The 22806-nt window shown below is 35.5% G+C and overlaps 1 protein-coding gene across 1 annotated transcript in view; it reads left to right on the top strand.

The window, feature by feature from the left end:
* LOC306857034 (heterogeneous nuclear ribonucleoprotein L-like) overlaps positions 1 to 22225 on the top strand; it is a 41496-nt gene extending 19271 nt beyond the window's left edge. The window contains exons 2-14 of the mRNA XM_079396676.1: positions 942 to 1060; positions 4231 to 4468; positions 5519 to 5604; positions 6944 to 7040; positions 7159 to 7231; positions 13070 to 13141; positions 13287 to 13501; positions 14655 to 14776; positions 15157 to 15358; positions 18444 to 18501; positions 18578 to 18676; positions 19701 to 21452; positions 21613 to 22225. Of these exons, the coding sequence (XP_079252802.1) occupies positions 942 to 1060; positions 4231 to 4468; positions 5519 to 5604; positions 6944 to 7040; positions 7159 to 7231; positions 13070 to 13141; positions 13287 to 13501; positions 14655 to 14776; positions 15157 to 15358; positions 18444 to 18501; positions 18578 to 18676; positions 19701 to 19756 (1437 nt within the window). The 3' untranslated portion in view covers positions 19757 to 21452; positions 21613 to 22225. The remainder of the gene's footprint in view (positions 1 to 941; positions 1061 to 4230; positions 4469 to 5518; positions 5605 to 6943; positions 7041 to 7158; positions 7232 to 13069; positions 13142 to 13286; positions 13502 to 14654; positions 14777 to 15156; positions 15359 to 18443; positions 18502 to 18577; positions 18677 to 19700; positions 21453 to 21612) is intronic.
* Positions 22226 to 22806: the final 581 nt, after the last annotated feature.

Genomic DNA, 22806 nt, shown 5'->3' with positions numbered 1-22806 from the left:
TCATTCTGGAAGGAGAAACGGGTGTTAAACTCATGCTGAGAGACAGACAGCAGCTGAAAGAGGAAGAAAAGCTGAAATAATCCAGACAGACTGCTCTATATGAGGACAGATAGGTGTGTGCATCTCTGTCCTTTATTAGATGATGATCTGATGGAATCAGCTGGGCGTTCTTCATGATTTCATAGAGACTGAAGGTGTTTTTCTGCCGTTGGCTTGAGATGGCAGTGCTATTATGAAAGTTCACACCGTTAGTCTGCTGATCTCTGCGGTCGACAAACAATCAGGAGTTTTGCAAAGCAGAAAATGGAAAGAGAGTTTGATGCTTGCAAAGTAAGAGCAACATGCAGATGCATGTGTGGTTTCACGTGTGTTTTACATGGGAAGTTTTATAAGACAAGTGCTTCACTTCATTCGATTTTTCTAGATGCACCTTTATATGGTTGATTTGTTATTAAGCTAAAAAGTGATTCAAGTGAAAATTAATGGAGAAAATTAAAATGATAGATTTGATAAATAAACAGCTAATACAGGCAATGCTAGTATCGACACAGTATGATTTGATTGATATATCATGTTTCCTTCTCTACATCCGTGATGTATTCAAAAACCTTGCGCTGAGATATATATATATATATATAGATATATACAGTGGTGTGAAAAAGTGCTTGCCCCTCCCCCTCCCCCTGTTAAAACATAACTGTGGTTTATCACACCTGAGTTCAGTTTCTGTACATGAAAGTCATTTTCAGTAAGTGTGTTTTTAATTTTAAAATGATTTATTTTGTTTCATTTTATGAAATAAATGCTGGTTTGTTCTAGGTGATGGTTGAATCTCCAGCCGTCTCAGTAGTTTTCTGGGTCTTTGTATACAGCTAGTTAGGAGAAAAGCTGCTGCTGCTGAACGAATGAATGAATGTTGGGTTTTCTCTCTCTGTTCTCAGGACAGCGGCTCTGAGACGCACCGCATCGCTCCGTCTCCTGTCGTCCACGTGCGAGGACTGTGTGAATCCGTGGTGGAGGCCGATCTGGTCGAGGCCTTGGAGAAATTCGGAAACATCTGGTAGAGCGATGCTTTCATTTGATCTGATTCATTAAAAGGGATTCGTTTGGTGCTCTTCTCTCATAATGAATGAACAGATAAAGGCTTTAACGAGCGTTTTATTCCTCAGACGAAGAGCTTCGTGTTCACCACAGGCTCATCAAACCACATGAAAGTCTCTGTCGACTGAATGATAGTTCTGTAAATGAAGCGTTCGATTCTTTTCTGATGTTTACACTCACAGAAGCTCAGAGAGGATCATGGGAACACGTGAACACATGTTAGTGTGTGTTTGACCTCAGCTGTATCAGGAAAGACACGGATCAGATGCACAGGAACAGGAAGTGTGTGTGTGTGTGTGTGTGCGTGTGCATGTGCATGCGTGCGTGTGTGCGTGTGTGTGCGTGCGCGTGTGTGTGAGTGTGTGTGTGTGTGTGTGTGTGTGTGCGTGTGTGTGTGTGTGTTTGTGTATGTGTGTGTGTGTGTGTGTGTGTGTGAGACACGAGTGGAGGTCATATGAGTGTATTTATAGTCTGATGAGCGAATCTCATGACAACAGACGGAGTATGACAGAAATAACATTCGACTCCTTCAGTTCAGTGAACGATTCCTTCATGAATTCATTTGAAGATTTCTTGTTAGCTGTATTAATATCTGATGCTGTTTTTGTTTATTGTTCAAATTAATAGTGATGCCCTGAAACTAATTTCTTATCAAAACTGAAATTAAAGTTTTAATTTAGCTGAATGCCAAAACTGAAACCAAAAAAGTAGTTTATTTTATTATCAATTAATCAAATGTATTTAATCATCAACACTCAAATAAAAACGCAGCTTTATATAATCATTTAAATTACTGGACATAAAGGAATTTTTAAGTCAATCAGTGTTATTTTAGCATCACTGAGATACTATTATAGTTTTTGTTAGTATTTTGAATTAGATTTTATTTTTGTATTTTCTGTTTTAATTTTGTTACTAAATTAATTTTATATTTTTTAAATTAATTTTTAGTAAATATGTCTGTGTTTTTATTATTATTATTATTATTTGGTTTATTTAGTTTCATTTATTTTAGTGCTTCAAGTGAGGTTTTATTTTTATTTTAACTAATTTATTTTATTATTTAATTAAGTTTGTTTTATTTCAGGTTTTTTATGGTTTTAGTTATGCATTATTATAGTTTTTGTTAATATTTATATATTGTAGTGTTTTCAATTTAAATTTAAAGCTTTATTCATTTTTTGTGTTTTTGTAATTTTTCTTCATTTCTTATTAATTTTTATTTTTAGTTTATTAGTTTATTTAGATTTAGTTGTTTTGGCACATCAAATTTAATGAAATGTTGCCTTGGCAACTGAAATAAAATTAGTTTTTGTTAATGTTTTATCTTATTTCAGATGTTTCATTTTATTTCAAGTATTTTTAATGGTTTTAGATATCAACTTTTACAGTTTTTGTTCATATTTTGAATTAGATTTTTAATATATTCTTTTTTTTATTTTAATGTTATTTGTTGTTTTATTAGTTTATTTATTATTTCCGTTTTATTTCATTTTAGTTATTTTAGTATGTCAAAATGTTAGCGAAAAGCTGAAATAAAATGTTTAAAATAGGGCTGTCAGTCGATTAAAATGTTTAATTAATTACATGGTGTGGCAAGTAATTAATCTAATTAATCGCAAACTACATTTGACTGTGAAAATGCCCACAAAAGATTATTTAAAGCTATTTTTGTGTGTTAAATGAGAAAGTATCAAGTATACATTGCAAATAGTAGCTTAAGAAATAAATATTTTATTTGATTCAACATAAAATTTATTACACATAAATGTTTAAGCTACAACGGCCTAACATAAACTATGGAACATAAATAAATGTTAAATGTTTTAAATTATTATTATTAACCTTTATTTAATATTTATTTATTAATTATTAATAATATTTATTTAATAAATGAAATGATAGTCTAAATAAGAAGCTAAATCTGCCAGCAGGTGGCGGTAATGTGTTTAGGGTTCTTTCATTCGATTCGTTCAAACGGCTGATTCATTCAGGAGTGAAGTAAACGACTCACTTTATGAATAGGCTATTGAATCATTGATTCACACGATTCGTTCAAAACACAGATTCATTCAGAAACTAAACACCGCTGTGTTGCTCAGAGATGCACAACTGCTGTGGTTTTAAAGGTAATATTTTCTTCTAAAATTGAGCAAAACAGACAATAATGTGTTTAAAATATAACACAACATTAACTTCTTATTTACTGAACTGTTGTATAAAATCACATTTGCACTCGTGATGTTCGGGACAAAAACAGCGCTTGTGTAATACTGCTCTCCCTGCTGGTGTGATATCGCTTATCATGTGATATAAATATGAGACAACTCATTCAGGGGCATTTTGTTTGCCCCAATATCTTGAATTTTAGTACATAACTGCATCTATGGAGTTGTTGCCCTGCATCATATATTTGTCAGCAGTCACCTGTCTGTAATGTAAGATGACGTACAGCTCTGGGGTCGCTCAGTGCCATAACTGCGTTAAAATATTTTAATTGCGTAATTTTTATATAACTAATTAATTAACGCATTAAACTGACAGACTTAAATTTAAGTTTGAAATATTTTTTTTTTGTTTTATTTTATTTCAAGTAATTATTTTATGGTTTCAGTTAACAACTATTATAGTTTTTGTTAATATTTTTAATTAAATTTTATTTCTACATTCTGTTTTTCCCCCTTTAAATTCAGTTAAATTTTTAGTCATTTTATTGTCCATTTTTTACAATTCAGTTCAATTCAAGTCTATTTATATAGCGCTTTTCACGATACAAATCATTGCTTTACAGAAAATTTAAGTTTGTATTTTAAGGTTTCTACATTATATTTAGTAGTAGCTTGTCAGCGGTGACTATGACTACTCCATATGGCAGAAATGTACAGTAAAATTCATACAGTTATTTAATGACATGTAATCAAACAGACGGTGAACACTATTAAGTGCAATGATTATATGTTGCAATTAAACTTATTTTTGGTAGTTTAGTATGTTGTCTGAGGGTTGGCATCATCTCTTCTCAAGTGTTCGGTCATCTCTTTATTATTATTATTATTTTTTATTTATCAGTTTACAGTGAACTGTGTTACTTGGCTGTAGTTTTAGTGAAGTTCTGCTGCTCTCCTGCAGTTACGTGATGATGATGCCGTTCAAGCGGCAGGCTCTGGTGGAGTTCGAGGAGGTTCAGAGCGCTGACCGCTGCGTGGCGTGTGGATCGCAGGAGCCCGTCTACATCGCCGGACAGCAGGCCTACTTCAACTACTCCACCAGCAAACGCATCACGCGGCCCACCAACGCCGACGACCCCAACAGCGGGAACAAAGTGCTGCTGCTGTCCATCCAGAACCCGCTCTACCCCATCACCACGGTACACCTGGTCTCACCTCAGCCTCGTGGTTGGAAGCGGCGTTTATTTTAATGTAGTGTCTATTTACACTAAGTGCAAATAGCCCGTCTTGTTGGCAAAGGCTATTTACACTAACTCCGCCCACTAAGGTGTGATTGAGTTAGTCAACACTAAAAAAATACGCCAATTCAGCATCAGTTTCAGTGGTGTAGATAATAAGGCACATGCTTTTTGACGCGATCGACCCGAGTTCGAGTCCGCCTTTTGCCTAACTTTTTTTTCTCCTTTTTCAAATCTCATATAGCATCAGAAAGGCAATTATTTTCAATAAAAAATTGAAGGAAATAATCAAAAAGTTGAAAATAAAAGTATCGGGTAGGTGTAGGGATGGCTTTATTGTCCCAATAAGGTGGCATCCATTTAATAATTTGAATTAAAACTATAATTTACACTCGATATGTTATTATTGCATACTGTTTTATAGTGTACTACAATACTGAAGTGCAAATAAATACTATTTGCAATACGTAGTATAAATAGCAGAAAGTCTTGCTATTTTAACAGTGTAAATAGAATCTATAGCTATTTGCACTTAGTGTAAATTGCATATCGTAAAAAAAAATACTGCTATTTTCACTTGGTGTAAATAGCCGCTGCCTTATTTCAAATGCCAATAATGTCAATTGCAAACATTGCGATTTGTGTTTTAAAATACAACAAGCACCATTAAACTATTTAAAAAGGCGCATTCAGTGGTCTCCGTAAAACAGCCAACAAAGTATAACGATCCCAAACGTATTTATCAAATGATCATAATCACATCTATTCTGATACTATACTGCTACTAGCCTTTTAATTAGACTAAAAACCCCTTTAATTCGGGTGAGGAAGCTGGCGTTTTGAGTAGCATTGCTCATCCTGTCATTATATGCCACTGCAATACATGCATTTTGCAATATTAAGGTTAACGATTAATCGATTAATTGATCATTAATTTAAGCGAAGATCGATCATGGAAATGATTGAAAATTGACATCCCTACTCTCAACAGCTTCTGCTCTTCCTCTTTAGGATGTTTTGTACACGGTCTGTAACCCGATCGGAAGCGTGCTGCGCATCGTGATCTTCAAGAGGAACGGGATCCAGGCCATGGTGGAATATCCTTCTGCTGATGCTGCTCACACTCACTCACACTTCCAGCAGATTCTGAATCAGAACTTAACCATGAACCGTTAAACACAGACCAATCGATGGTTTATGCTTCTCTCAAAGCTGCATTATTTCAACTTATTTTCTAAATAATTGCGTTCAATAGCAGAACTCATGGTTAAAAACTACATTTCCCATGATTCTGCAGAGAAATCGTCACCTATCAGAGAACTGAAACAGGTGAATTCTGCCAAAAGAAGCTCCGCCCACTCCAATGAAGCACTGCAAATAATTAAATGCTCTCAAAATACTTAAATATTTGCATGCATAAAATATCATATAAATATTTTGCAAAATAGTTTGAAATATATGTGTGTGTGTGTAATCAACAGCTATTCAAATCAGTAGTTAATTTAAACATATACTATTTAATTTTTTTTTTAAATATTACGAATATAATATTGAAACTTTTAATATTAGATTTATTAATATAGAATATAATTACTAAATTAGTAATTGATTTGAATAAATATATAAAAATGAATAAATATTATAAAATAATGTGAAAAAAATAATTAAAAAAATAATTTGAAAATTAAATCTGTAACATCAAGAGATTCATTTAGATTTTTTTTTTGTTGCTCGATTCTGTTATCCTATCAAGGTATTTTTCACAAATAAAGAAATATGAAATAAAAAATGAATTAAAAAATATGAATAAAAAAAAGAAGTAAACACTGAAATGGAAAGTGCACTGAACTGGTAAGTTTGTGCACACTGAGAATGATGTTTTTCAAATAAAGACAGGTTAGCATTAATTTTAAATGTAGTAATTATAACATGAATATGATGTGCAGTTGCATTGGTTTATTTGATCTGACTCGAGTTCAAACTAAGTGTTTGTGACAGAATGAAAATGACGATCAAACATGATCATTTTTTGATGCAAAAATTTCATAAACTACCCTCTAAAAACAATATAAAGATCTGAAAATGCATTTGTTTTTTAAATCTGGTTTTCAAAAGGAAATGCAGCAGGTGTGGAGTCTGATGATAAGCTGATGATATTTACATCCCTAAACCTCATATGACCTTCGTGGCCTTTCATTAAGACGTTAGGTTCGTTTGAATCAGCTTGTGCTTTTGGATGTACGTTCGCTCCCCAGACACACATTACACACGCTCATTAAATATGCATGTATCCCGGCAACGAGACTCTAACGAGACGAGGGTGTTCCACCGGGAGCTTCAGCAGCCCGTTTACATGCTCTTTACTCCCAGCCGAAGCTGTGTTGTTGTTGTGTTGTAAGTGTGTGTTCTGTGGAGTTTTTCCTTGACGGCCGTCACGTTCGAATCCATCCAGAACGCTCAGAAGGCCAAAGCCGCCCTCAATGGGGCCGACATCTACGCCGGCTGCTGCACTCTGAAAATCGAATACGCTCGGGTAAATGTGCAGCGTTCACACACACACACACACTCACACACACACTCACTCACTCACTCACTCACACACAGCGCTGGATCTAACACACATGCAGTGCCGTTGTGCTCTCTCATTCTAGCCCTCACGCCTCAACGTCATCAGAAACGACAACGACAGCTGGGACTACACCAAACCCTTCCTGCTGCGCCGAGGTACGAGTGTGTGTGTGTGTGTGTTTATCACTCCTTGCTCTTTAGGAGACCCTCAGGAGTTCTCAGTTAAGTTTAATGATCAGCTTTGTCTGATGTTGTCAAATGCTTCAGAAGAACTGAAAACAGACCCAAATGAGTCACAGTCAGAGTTCAGATCAGCACTTCTCAAGGTTAACACTTTGACTTAAGCTGCCTGTTTTATGACAGCAATTTATACTCAAGTCTTTTAAAGCTTGACATAAATGTCAGCTAGATAAATGTATATTATTTATAGAAATGTCCATGCATTTTTCAGGTTTTATTATTTTCATGACTTTAAAAATATTTTATTAATACCTATTTAATATAAAACAAAAAATAAATAAATAAATATGATGGCCGTCACATTTGAATCAATCCAGATAAAAGAACTGAATGTACTTTAGGGTTCAGTAACAAATTTGGTTGTACATTACACCTTTGACTTCTCCACTGTATTTGTTATAGAAATGTCCATGTAATATTAAGATTTTATTAATTTCCATGATGTTTTTCATATTTTTTTTAGTTTCTATTAAGAAAAAGATATCTAATATATATTTATATTTATATTTCTAAGATATTTGATCTTAAGATATCCAATGTATTATAATATTTAAATACATTTCTATTTAACTTTTTCTAAAATAAATTTAGATGTCATATTGTACAATTTACATATATATATATATATATATATATATATATATATATATATATATATATATATATATATATATATATATATATATATATATATATTCTTAAGATATATGGAAAGAAAAACATATTTTTTTTTGTCTTGAATTTTTAGTTTATTTTAAAATTTTAATTAATTTTAATGCTTATTTTGTCTTCTGTTAAATCATGTTAACTCGTCATGTAAGTGTGCCGAGGCCCCTGATTGATCTAGATCTCTATAATTAGTGTGAACAGCAACCCAGATCATTTGAGGAGAAATGTTGGGCTTCATATTGAAGTCTATGACATGACTTTGCAATGGTTTGAGACATTGTTGAGATCTGGTGAGATATGTGTGAGATTACTGTGCTGTCTATGAGAAATGGCAGATCTTATGTGTGTTTTGTGTTCTTCTGGTTAGTTCATGTGATTCTGATTGCAGGTTTTCAGCGGTGATGTCTGCTTTATACTGAGGAATCTCTTGTGAAGCTGCAGATCTTTGTAATAATTCAGGTTGTTTTGCTGTGTCAGATGTAGGTTTATGAAGCTTCAGTGTGATTTACCTGCAGAGATTCGCCCTGATTCACCCCCAGCGTCACGTGTTTCAGCTAAAACTCCCACATCATTTGAGTGTGCGGGTTTCACCTGTGCGCAGCGGTTGCTAGGGGCATGTGGACGGTTGCTAGGGTGTTGTGTGAGGTTCGTACTGTGTCTTTCAGGAGCAGACAGCCCATATTGCAGTGTGGTGCATTATGTGGTTTTAGTCATGCGTGTGCATGTGTTAGCCATACGGCTCAAAGCGGTGTAAACAGAGTTATCAGCAGCGAACAGCAGCATTCAGCCATTGATCGGCTCCAGACTGAAGGGCCGCTCAGCGTTTCTCAGTGCTGCTTCGTTATTGACTAAAGATAAGAGCGTGAGCTGAACTCACATGCTAATGTGAAGGCATTCATCACAGAATATTAATGAACGCGCTACAGTACCTCTGTGTTAAACCTCTCTTCCTCTCTTTATTACTGCCTCTCTGTCTGTCTCGCTTTATTGCGGCGCTCTCAGCATTCTGTACTTTCCGTCAGCACTTTTTAGAATTAGAGATGTGATGGCAGAAGCTCAGATCTCCTTCAGACACGTGGAGCCTGATCGATCTCAGCTGTAGGTTCAGACCAAATGATGAATATTAACATGACTATTTTTTGAGGTGAGACGCTATAGGACATTGTTTTTGCATGCATTGATAACATTTTGTAGAATAATGTCTTCTTTTAGACTAGTAGAATGAAAACATCCAGAATACACATTTAAGTGTTTATTTTATTGCAACTTATCTATTTGCGTCTATAGATTTCAATTACAATAAATATTTTTAAAAGTTTTTTTCTGCACTTCAGCAGCACTTACATACACCAAAACTTACAGTTTTATTCCTTTCTATATTCTGAGAGTTTTTACTGAGGGGTTTGTTCAGATATCCTTCACACTGATTTATATAAAAAAAAATCGTAAAAGCATGGTGAAAATGTGTTTTTTTCTGTCTGTTGACAGTATTTTCTGATTTATTGAGTAATAAAAAAAGAAATCCAAAATCCCCTCAGTACAAACCTTCAGGATATAAATAGGAATAAAATTGTAAAGTTTGGTGTATGTAAGTGCTGCTGAAGTGGAGAAAAAACTCTTTAAAGATATGAATTGGATGAGTTGAGTTGAAATCTACAGACGCAAATAGATAAAGTGTAATAAGATGAGAAACTACAAACAAAACCAGTGTTTTTTCATGTTCTGGTCAATTTTGAGATTTTGATCTATTTTACTTCCATAGCTTTTCAGATTAGTGGAAAGAAAACATATAAAATACACATTTATTTGTTTATTACAATTTATCTATTTGCGTCTTTAGATTTCAATTGTGATACATATCTTTAAAAGTTTTCTCTCCACTTCAGCAGCACTTACATAAACCAAACTTTACGGTTTTATTCCTCTCTATATTCTGAAGGTTTTTACTGAGGGATTTGTTCAGATGTCCTTCACACAATATAACATTTTTGTCCTAAAAACATGGTGAAAATGTGTTTTTTTTTTTTTTCGGTCTGTTGACAGTATTTTCTGATTTATGGAGTGATAAAAAGATAAATCCAAAATCCCTTCAGTAAAAACCTTCAGAATATAGATAAGAATAAAACTGTGAAGTTTGCTGTATGTAAATGCTGCTGAAGTGGAGAAAAACTGTTTAATATGAATTATCCTAGTTAAAGATACTATTATTTAAAGATATTTATTATTAAGTGGAAAGAAAACACCCAAAAGGCACATTCAAGTGTTTATTGTTCTATTACATATATGCTAACACTTTATAATAGGGAACACTTTTAATTACAATTCACTATTAATTACAACTTTTCCCTCAATAAATTCCTAATTTGCTGCTTATTAATAGTTAGTAAGGTAGTTGTTAAGTTTAGCCTGTTGGGTAGGATTAGGGATGTAGAATAAGGCATTAATATGTGCTTAATTACTATTAATAAATGGCTAATATTCTAGTGATATGCATGCTAATAAGCAGCTAGTTAAGAGACCCTAAAATAAAGTGTTACCACATATATTGTTTAGATTTATGTTCTGGAAATCTATGGAATTTAGTGCATATATAATTAATTAATAGTGTGCATATTCAAACATAACATTTAAAAACCTTGTAATACAAAGCAGTTGTCTAGCTGTACTGTGATTAATCAGCTGAAGTATGGTGGTATCTGTTAGTATACATTTTAACCATATTCACCAGTAGTGTATTGTCTTAAAGAATTAAAGACGCTTTGTTTTTTGTTGCGATAAACAACAGATATGTTTCGCATTTTACTGTCTGACATGAAAATTATTTTTAATTACTAAAATTATACAGCAACAGTCACTGTTGACAGAATATTGAATTTAATGTGAAAATAAACTATTATAAATAAATTGGCTAAAAACAAACAAATTTTGAAAATCTATTTACCAGAAATGTAATATTTATCAGTGTCCTATATTTTAAATTGTAACATGACTTTATTTGGACCCTTTTTTCAGAACGTTTCAAATTAGTACATAATTTATTTGACTAATTTATGCTAACTTTACAGTCTGTTCATTTGCAACACCCATTCTGGATGTTGTTTTGCAATTATATATACTGTTATGCGATTCTGATCCTGGAAGGCAGGAAGACGAGGGATTCAGAGTAATCAGGTTTTTTAATGGTGCAAACGTATTCAATAACAATAAACATCATAAACATAACTTTAAGACACGACGAAGAAGATTAGTGAACTCAAGGCTTATAAAGAACAAACAAGATGATTAATACAAGACAGGTGAACTGGATGATAATTAACTAAACAAGGACAGGAAATACCAAATAAGGACAAAACGGAACTAAATGGAAACAGACACGTGACATATACACTGCAAAAAATTATTTTGTTCCTTAGTATTTTTGTCTTGTTTTCTAGTATGAATATCTACAAATTCTGGAATTAAGATGCATTTACTTCACAAGTAAAATGACTTAATATATTATGTCCTGTTTTCTGAAAAAAGCAAAAATATCTGCCAATGGGGTAATCCTGTTTAGCCTTTGAATTAAAATTTTCTTTCCCCATTGGCAGATATTTTATCTTGTTTTAAGCTAAAATAAAATTTGCATAATATTTTCAGAAAACAAGACAAAATATCTTAAGTCATTTTACTTAATGCATCCTGATACAAGAATATTTAGATATTTATTCTAGCAAATAAGACAAAAATACTAAGGAAATAATTTTTTGCAGCATATTTATTCTTTATTTTTAAATAAATGTAAATATATTTTATATTTATAAAGGTGGATTTTATTTTTATTTTTTTTGCTAAAATGTCCCATATTTTTATTTACAAAAATTGCAAACCACATAAAAACTGAGTGAGTGCTTGAAGAGTTTTGTAGTCATGCAGTCTGATCTCCATCTGTTTGGCTGAATGTGCTGCTCTTCCGTGTTTATGTCCTCATCCGTGCGTTATATTTCTGCTGTCAGTATGTGAGGAGGCTCAGCTGATGGCTGAAGGTCACTTTGAGCCCCTCTGAAGACGGAGCCCAGCAGTGCCAAACGCTTCCTGCCACTAACTGCTCATTTTGTAGCAATTAGCACGACTGTGCATGAGTTCCTCCTGCAGGCCAACGGAGACAGACTCACGTCTGCCTGATTCTGTCCACACACACACGAATTGTGCTGTTGTGTGTGTGATCTCTGACGTGTGTTTTCCAGTGATTCTCTAATTCTGTCTGTTTAAGCTTCTTTGGCTATAAAAAGCACCTGGGAGTGTTTTTTCTTCTGAATGTTTGATTGTGTGTTTTTCTGATTCGTCTAAAGAGGATTATGTTTGAATCCAGCCTAATTTACAAAGCCTTTTATTTCTACCCGTCTCTCTCTCTCTCGGTCTCTGCCTGTCTGTCTCTCAGTATGTACAGGAGTGTTTCTGTGACATTTAATGACTTTTATTTCCCTCTTTCACCTTTACGAGGCGCTCAGCAGCTCTTGTGTTTCGTTTGGTTCAGTGACATGTGAAAGTGAATGTAATATTGCAAATGGTCTCTAGTCGACTGCTTTTAGTTTCAGATTGAACATGTTCATCCAAAATCAGAAAAAGAAATTGCATTTACTTTTATGCATTTGGCAGATGCTTTTATCCAAACGGATTTGCATTGCATTGAATCGGTTCATGCATTTTCTGGGAATTGAACCCATTAGCTTGGTGTTGTGATCTCGGTGCTTTACTGTTTGAGCTACAGAAATGCAGAACTAAATTTTACATACAGTACAGTAATGGTCTTAAAAAAAAAAATCTTTAAGATGTTTTGTGTTTTGACATTATTTTATCAATTAAATTATATATAAAAATATTGAAACAAATCGTATTGTGATTGAGAATGAGAATTAAAACACCTCCCTAGTAAATCATCCAGACACGCATTGAGTCGTGTGAAGTGAGGGATGTTAATGATATTCAACAGATCTTCATTGTCTTCAGGATCATGTGCGTCTGTTGTGTTCTCACAGTGAATGTTTTACTGGTGTAAATGTGGGTGTATTTACAGTCGGTGTGTGTGTGTTGAATGTGTTTTAGAGCGTGGTAAAGGCCGACAGCGGCAGGCCATCCTGGGAGAACATCCGTCCTCGTACAGCGATAACGGATACGGTCAGTCACTCATTCAAGCACCACAGACACGAGCCAGTCAAGCTCTAGCCCTCTAAACGGGCTCGGATATAAAACAACAGCCAAAGCAGTGTGTTCTAACAGAACGTTTGAGAGGTTTATTAAGTGTGTGTGTGTGTGTGTGCAGGCTCTCACTGCCCCCTGCTGCCGCTGCCCGGTAATAATCGCTTCAAGCGCGGCTCTCATGATGTCCCGGAGGTGGTGGCGTATCCGCTGCCCCAGACCTCCTCATACATGAGCCATGCCTCCAGCTCCGTTGCCATGGTGAGCGGCCTGCATCCCGCCAAGATGAACTGCACCCGCATCTTCAACCTCTTCTGTCTCTACGGAAACATCGAGAAGGTAAAGAGTTCTTCAGATAGCAGTTGATTTTAGTAATGTTTGGATTTGGTTTTACTCTGGATGTGATTTTTTTTAATTATTTTAGTAACTTAGTCATTTTATGTCTATAGAGTTTTTATTAAATTTTATTTGAGTTGTTTTAGGTGTTGTTTTTTGTTTTAGTCATCATCAAGTAATATATGCATTGTTTAGTTATTTTAGTACGTTAAACTAAATAGAAATGAGAAATGTTTCCTTGGCAACTAGCTGAAATAAAATCATTTCAAGTTTTTAAAAATATTTTATAAGTTTGTATTTTATTTCAAATAATATTAAAAAAATTATGGTTTGACTTTTAGTTAACTATGAAAACTCTGATGTGTTTGTACAATATACAGTCAAACCAAAATTTATTCAGACACATTTCTCAACATTCCTCACATTATCTCAGTTTATTCTCTATAGTTTAGAAAATGGTACTAAAATATGAGAAGAGCTCAGAGTTAATCTGTGTCAGAATAAATTGATCTTGATGATGTCAGATAACTGATAGAAAGGTATGTAATGAATTGTGTTGAATAGCTGTCAGATGTTAAATTTAAGAACACAATTAGATAAAACCAATTTAGCTCGACCAATCACCAAGCAGTGCTTCATTTAGTTCAGTCTGTGGAGGAAAAACATCACTTTAGCAATTAAAGAAAAACACTGGAGGAAAACATGCTCAGGTTAAAGTGTCTGAATAATTTTTGGACCCAAGTTTTACTGCTAGTCCACTGTATGAAGAAGTTTAGGGTATAATATGTCACAGTTTACTTTATTTTGCTCTCCTCACTTACAGAAATTAACTCTAGTGTCCTGCACCCACTAGTAAAAAATATAAAAAATGATATCTGGAGTCTGAATAATTTTTAGTTTGACTGTATATTGGAACAAATTTGTTCCCAGAAGTGAGTTTAATCTGACAAAACCTCTTTACTGACGTCCTTATTTGTAAAAACATTATAAAAATAAATAGAGCAAAGATGCAGAATGTTTTCTGTTAGTATGGTTATAGTATTTAGCTGTGTTTCTGTGTGTGTGTGTGTGTGTGTGTGTGTGTGTGTGTGTGTGTGTGTGTGTGTGTGTGTGTGTGTGTGTGTGTGTGTGTGTGTGTGTGTGTGTGTGTGTGTAGGTGAAGTTCATGAAGAGCGTCCCGGGCACCGCTCTAGTAGAGATGGGTGATGAGTACGCGGTCGACAGAGCAATCACACACCTCAACAGCATCAAGGTGTTCAGCAAACGCCTCAACGTCTGGTGAGCACACACACACACATTTTTATACTGAACAAACTGTGTGTGCTATTGCCCTACACCAACCCTACACCTAAACTTAGCCCTCACAGGAGACTTTGTGCATTTCTACTTTCCCCCAAAAAACCTCACTCTGTATGATTTATAAGTGTTTTGAAAAGTGGGGACATGGGGCAATGTCCTGAAAAGTCACCTTCACCTTGTAATACCTGTCATTATACACATTTATGTCCTCATGTGTCACAAAAACACACACACACACACACACACACACTCTGAACCTCAAACAGCATGAGGCGATCAGCTGTAGTCAGTGTTTATGACAGTAACATGTTCTTTGTGTGTGTGTGTGTGTGTGTGTGTGTGTGTGTGTGTGTGTGCAGTGTGTCGAAGCAGCACGCTGTGATCCCGAGTCAGGTGTTTGAGCTGGAGGACGGCTCCAGCAGCTATAAGGACTTCGCTATGACACGTAACAACCGCTTCACCAGCGCCGGTCAGGCGTCCAAGAACATCATCCAGCCGCCCTCCTGTGTGCTGCACTTCTACAACGTGCCGCCCTGCATCAGCGAGGACGACCTGCAGCAGGTGAGACGCTCACAAAACACCCAAAACACACTCTTTCATCTTCATTTGACCCTCTATAGCACTCGCTATTCTAATTCTGCTTTATTATACCTGTATATAAGTTGTCCAAATGAAGTTCTTAGCAATGCATATTACTAATCAAAAATTAAGTTTACTTTTACAGGACATTTACTAAATATCTTCATGGAACATGATCTTAATATCCTAATGATTTTTGTCATAAAAGAGAAATGTATAATTTTGATCCATACAATGTATTGTTGTCTATTTCTACAAATATACCTGTGCTACTGATGACTGCTTCTGTGCTGCAGGACACATTTTTAAAACCTTGCTCCGTGTACTGCGTTAGGCTAACCGAGACTTGTTATATCGTTATATATACAGTGCCCTCCATAAGTATTGAACAGTAAAGACAAAATTGCTCTGTTGGCTGTGGAGTCAAGACAGTTACAAATATGATTAAAAGATGAATATGAGACAAAACTACAGAATGTCACATTTTATTATTGGGTAATTCAGCACATACATGTTTTAGCAGCTAAGAAGTTCAGCACTTTTAGAGTTCATCTCTCTATCTGATGAGAGCATAAGTATTGGAGCAGTTGCCTCTCAGGTCTTTCTAAGTGATCAGCTGTGTCCTGCTGCATTAATTCTTCAGATATTAAAAGCAGGGAATGTGTCGTATCAGTTATATCCATTACTTCTGTATTCTGAATCCTGCATTCGATGATGACACACAAACCAGGATGAAGATGAGGGAGTCGACTTTGAGAGAAAAGCAAGCAATTTGGATGCTAAAAGAAAAGAGGAAGTCAGTTAGAGCTCTAGCAAAAACAAAGGGATGGAGAAATCAAGAGTTTGGAAACCACCAGCGACACCAGCAACCAACAACGACCTGATCGGCTGAGAAAACAACAGTAGATGATGACAGACAAATCATAAAAGCTGTGAAAATGAATCCTAAAAGACGTGTCTGTAAAATCACCAACAACTTCCAGAAAGCTGGGGTGATGCTCTGACAATCTACTGTCCTCAGGAGACTTTGACACAGAATTACAGATGCTACACAGCAAGATGCAAACCTCTGACCAGCACCAAACATAGAAAGACAAGATTAGAGTTTGCAAAAAAGCACAAAGGTGAGCCAGAAGAGTTTTGGAACTGTGTTTATGGACCGATGAGACAAAGATGAACCTTTATCTAAGTGATGGGAAAGCACTAATGTGGAGAAAGAAAGGGAACTGCAATGATCCCAAGCATACAGCCTCATCTGTAAAGCATGGTGGAGGTGGTGTCATGGCATGGGCATGCATGCTGTCTCTGGAACAGGCCCTCTCAACTTTACTGATGACTTAATGTATGATGACAGTAGCAGAATGAATTTGGAAGGGTACAAAACCATCTCGCCTACCAATATTCAAGAAAATGCCCCCAGATTCATTGGGAAGTGCTTCATATTGCATCAGGACAATGACCCAAAGCACCCTGCCAGTTCAGTCAAGGAGTTTATAAGAGCAAAGAAATGGAAAGTGTTAGATTGCCCAAGTCAATCTCCAGATTTAAATCTGATTGAACATGAATTTCAGCAGCTGAAGAGGAGAGTAAAGACAGAAACTCCCCAAAACAAGCAACAATTGGGATTGTCTGCATTAAAGGCTGGGAAAAGTATTTCAAAGGATGAGAGCAAGAGTCTGGTGATGTCTATGGGTCACAGACTCACTGCTGTGATTGTGTGCAAGGGATCTGCAACTAAATAATAGCTTTTAATCTTTTATATCTGCCTTATGTTCAACTGCTCCAATACTTATGCTCTCATCAGATAGAGGGATGAACTATAAAAGTGCTGTTCTTTTTATTTGGTAAAACATGTATGTGTTGAAATGGCTAATAATAAAATGTGACATTCTGTAGTTTTGTCTCATATTCATCTTTTAATCATATTTGCAAATGTCTTGACTCCACAGCAACAGAGCAATTTTGTCTTTACTGTTACAATACTTATGGAGGGGACTGTGTATATATATATATATATATATATATATATATATATATATATATTTATATATTGCATGTTGTTGCTCTTTTGTTGGTTTTGTTTGCTTCTATTGTCCTCATTTGTTGCTTTGGATAAAAGCATCTGCTAAATGCCTACATGTAAATGTAAAACACACGCATCTGATTGGATGAGGCATCTCTGTGATGAATTCTGTGTGCTGTTATTTTACAATCATTGAGATAGCATATAATAAATAACATTTTACAATAGGCCTTCACTGCTAACAAACTAACAATGAAAAATACTTCATGTTACTCTCAGCATTTACTCACACATTATTAAAATCAAAAGCTGTATCTGTTAAGTTTAGTCAAGACCGTGTGAACTAACATGAACATGAACTTTTATTAACTTACATTAACATAGTCTAATAAATGTTGTAAAAATATATTGCTCATTATTACATATTATACATGTTAATTAATGCATTAACTCATGATACAACAAATGAGAACTTATTGTAAAGTGTTACCATTATAGTTTCTATGAATATTTTGAATTAGTTTCTATTTTCTTTTTTTGTTGTGTGTTTTTGTCATTTTTATCAGTTTTTTAAATGTTTTTATTTGATTTATTTTTTATTATTATAGAATAGTTAGGAATGTATATATTTTTATAGTTTTAGTTATTTTAGTACATTAAGTTAAACTAAATGAAAATGTTACCATGGCAACTAGCTGAAACAATTTACATATTTATTTTATTTTATTTAAATTAATGTAATGTAATGAAAATGTTTTATGGTTTCAGTGAACTATAATAACCCCGTCTGTGTGTCAGCTTCAGTAATTGGTGCTAAAATGGTTCCGTCTTCACTTTTGTCTTTACATTATCTGAAAGGTTCAGGTCCCAGAAGTGAGTTAAATCTGAAAAAGCTCAGTTTAAGGACATGCTGGTTTTCTGTCAGGGTTTGGTTAACTCTGTACGGACGGGTCAATAAGCAGGTGTTGATGAGTCGGTGTGTCTCACTAGGGTCCTCTGCTGGATTCTGTTCAATCGCACTCATATTCATCTGTTGTTTTGCAGTTATGCACAGAACACGACGTCCCAGGATTCATCAAATACAAAGTGTTTGACGCCAAACGTGAGTCTGAGTTCTGCTGAGTCTTATTCTGTGAAGCTGCTGTAGAAATGTTTGTGACGTGTGTTTGGATCTGCAGCCAGCTCAAAGACCATCTCTGGCCTGCTGGAGTTCGACAGTAAGACTCACGCCGTGGAGGTTCTGACGGTCCTCAACCACTATCAGATCCGGATCCCCAGTGAGTCAACCACCAGAGGAAAGATCTTACTAGAAAGACAAATATTTACTGTATATTCAAATATATGTTTTTTAATAGTTACATCAGTAATACAGAATATTTCAGCCACTTATGAAATATATTTTGGATAATAATACCATTATGAATCAGTCTCAGTTGTATTTTATTCTGTGTGAAACTGAATTTAACTATAAGTTTCAAACTTACAGAGGATGCCATGCTGAAAAAAACTATAGAAACATTGCTGAAACTCCTAATGTTTTCCACTTCAAATACCATTACAAACCATCAACTTTTAACCTTTAAAACCATTAGAAAATGGTTTTCTGTAGTGTGTTTTGGGACTTATTCCAATAGGATTTATTGGTTTTAACAAGCCACCAATAGAAGGTGACCAATTACCAGTAGAGACCCATTACAGTTTCCATTAAAACCAGTACAAGTCCCATTATAACCAGTAAAACCATTACAAGTCCCATTATAACCAGTAAAACCATTACACATTTTGTGATGGTGTCTATAGTTTTTTTTCAGCAGGGACCTTTATTTCATTCATAATTATAGGGCAAGATCTACCAAATTCTGATTTATGTGAGAAAAAGGATTCACTGATGCTCCAGAAGAAAACACAACGCATTGAGAGCCGGGGGTGAAAACTTTTGAACAGGATGGTGATCATGGGGAATTTTTTCTTTGTTTGTTTAAATGTCATATTTTTTCATCTAGCACTGCCCTTCAGAAGCTCCAGACGATGTTTACACAATTCCCAGAGAAATTAACACGTTCAGTTCAAAAGTTTTCACCCCCCACTCTCAATGCGTCGTGTTTCCTTCTGGCGCATCAGTGAACATCTGAGGCTTTTGGAATAGTTGCATATGAGTCCCTCAGTTGTGTTTTGTATGATGCCTCTTACTTTCCCTCTTAAATAATGAACATTTAGCAGATCCTGTAAAGGTCTGAGTGAAGCTATAGACAGAGAGCAGATGAGCTGAAGCTGAGCGTTTGTTTTGTTGTTGTTTTTCAGACGGTTCGAACCCGTACACACTGAAGCTGTGCTTCTCCACCTCCTCACACCTCTGAGCCGGAGCGACTGACACCACCATCTTCATCATCCTCATCATCCTCACCTGCTCCTGCTCCTGCTGCTCCTCTCAGACCCAACTCTCCTTCGGTTTTAGTCTGCTGTAGTTTTTCATCTATAAATCTGATCAAACCAGGAAACTGACACACACACACACACACACACAGACACACACACACACACAGACACACACACACACACACACACACACACACACACACACACAGCCTGGATGTGGAATATGATGCTGTCACTCCAGATAAACCATGGGAAGAAGTGATGAAGGACACTGGCGTTTGATGACCATCATCATCTGAACTGGAGAAACTGAAGACGTGATGAACACTTTATTATTTATGTGTACAGCAGCGGGTTCACTAGAGACTAACGGAGTTAACCGCTTAACTAGTCACATGACCTGTAGTTCTGGGTTTGGTTGATGAGTGAATGTGACTGCAGCCCTGATCCAGACACACATCACATGATCAGCTCTTCACCAGCTGTGTGTGACACATGTACAGTAAGTTCAGACCAGCCGATTAATGACTACTAGTTAGTTTGGAGTTAACTCGGTTTGCACCATTAGTTCAGCTCATAATCTCTCAGTACAGTACTATAACAGGAAACGATGCTCAGCTTTATGATCCACTGATGGTTTCTGCAGGTCTGATGAAGCTCAGTTTGAGACTTCACTGCAAAAAATGATTTTCTTCTTCAGTATTTTTGTCGTTTTCTAGTAGAAATATCTACAGATTCTGGAATTAAGATGCGTTTACTTGACAAGTAAAATGACTTAAGATATTCTCTTCTTTTCTGAAAAAAATATCCTGAAAAAAAGCTGCTTACACACATTTTCAAAAAACTTTGCCTCTTTTTTTCAAAACTTTACACCCAAATCTAAGAATTGCACACAAAATGCAAAGCACCTCACATCTCTTGCAAAATGAAGCTCTGCATTCAAAATATCACAAACACATCTCAAAAGCAAACATTTGCAAACACCTTTGCCACAATATTAATTCCTGTTAGACGTGTGTGTGTTACAGAGAGAACTGTGTGTTGTGTTTTGAAAAAAGTGTGAAAGTCTGAGCATTAGTGTCTGGTTTTGCAGATTTGGTGTGTTTCTGCTGTTTGAGAGTCAGACGAGTAAAGATTGAAAAAAACTAAAACTACTAAAAATATCTGCCAATGGTGTAAGAAAAATTATATTGAATTAAGTTTATTTTTCTTACCTCCATACCAACAACATTTGTATAATAATGTCAGAAAACAAGACTAAATATCTCGAGTCATTTTACTTGTCCAGTAAATGCATCCTGATTCAAGAAGTTTTAGATATTTGTACTAGAAAACAAGACAAGAATACTAAGGAAGAAAATGATTTCTGCAGTGTTAAAACCTTTTTAAAAGGAACACAATACATTAGAACGGTCTGTAAATGTCTAGAGAGCAAAAAATCTCTCACTTTTTAATTGATTTGACTAAAAACAACTTAGAATATGGAAATAAGTGTTGCTCTACTTTCTGATCACGCTGCAAAACAGTGCTGTTCTCAGTATTTCTGTCTTGTTTGACTAAAGATACATTTACTGGAGAAAAAAATAAATAATAAAAGGTCTTGTTTTCTGAGAAACTGAAGTGAGTTTATGATTAAAAGAAGAAGAAATCTGTGCCAATGTCGTCATTCAGAGGAAAGTTGGCAGATATTTGTTCTTGTTTTAATCATAAACTCTTTTGATTCAGATCAGACTTCATATCTCCAGTAAATGTATCTTGATTTGAGAATATTTAAAACCAGACAAAAATACTGAGGAAGAACATGCCATGATTTTATGAGTGAATATGAATTATGAAGCATGTTTTCAGGCCTGAGTTTGTGGAGGAGTGAATAAGAACGTTATAAGACCTGCAGAAAGCTTGATGTGAAGCCCTCAGATCTGTTTCGAAGTGTTTAGTTTGATCTAAATGCAGTCAATGTTTAGTGAGAAGTGACATTTATTCAACTGAAAGCAAGACCAAAATATCACAAAATAAAATAATATTTTCACATGTAAATAATATGAAGGAACTGTATGTAAAATTAACAAAGGGCAATAAACAAACACCAGTAAATGTACATCTTTTGAAATATGTTCATGTTTTATGTGTTGAAAGCAGACACACTGACATGCAGCAAGTCTGTTATTCACATCATCACTTATTTTTTAAATGTAAACGAGTGAACGTCTTCATCATCATCGTCATCGTCATCATTCCATCAGTCTGCTCTGAGACTCCAGTTCATGTTTAGTTTGTCTGTGGAGTCGCTTCAGTGCTGGATCTAGTGCTGCATTAGTAACTTGAGCTAGTGCTGGTGTGTGTCTGGGGTCTTCAGCGGCTGCAGCGACAGGAACATGATTATGATTATGATTCATCAACACATCAGCAGTTCACTGTGAGCATGTGCTGCCATTAAACATCTGCAGGTCACATGACTGTCTGTCATTCATCTTACATGAGACACGAACATGACAGAACACACCGCTCCAACACCACAACACGATGAGTGTGTGTGTGTGTGTGTGTGTGTGTGTGTGTGAGAGTGTGTGTGTGTGTGTGTGTGAGTGTGTGTGTGTGTGTGTGTGTGTGTGTGTGTGTGTGTGTGTGAGAGTGTGTGTGTGTGTGTGTGTGTGTGTGTGTGCGTGTGTGTGTGTGTGTGAGAGAGAGAGAGAGAGTGTGTGTGAGAGAGAGTGTGTGTGTGTTTGTGTGAGAGAGAAAGTGTGTGTGTGTGTGTGTGTGTGAGAGTGTGTGTGTGAGTGTGTGTGTGTGTGTGTGTGTGTGTGTGTGAGTGTGTGTGTGTGTGTGAGTGTGTGTGTGTGTGTGTGTGTGTGTGTGTGTGTGTGTGTGTGAGTGTGTGTGTGTCTGCATTGATGTGTGTGTGTGTGAGCTGTGTGTGTGTGTGTGTGTGTGTGCATGTTTATGTGGTTTATGAGGACACAAATGTGTATAATGACATGGGTATGACAGAGGTATTACAATATGAAGGTGGTTTATGAGGACACTGCCTATG

This window comes from Barbus barbus (genome assembly GCF_936440315.1).
Source record: "Barbus barbus genome assembly, chromosome: 37".
In the NCBI taxonomy this organism is placed as follows: domain Eukaryota; kingdom Metazoa; phylum Chordata; class Actinopteri; order Cypriniformes; family Cyprinidae; genus Barbus; species Barbus barbus.
The sequence above is the reverse complement of the archived record's forward strand: the minus strand, read 5'-3'. Positions and strand labels throughout refer to the sequence as shown.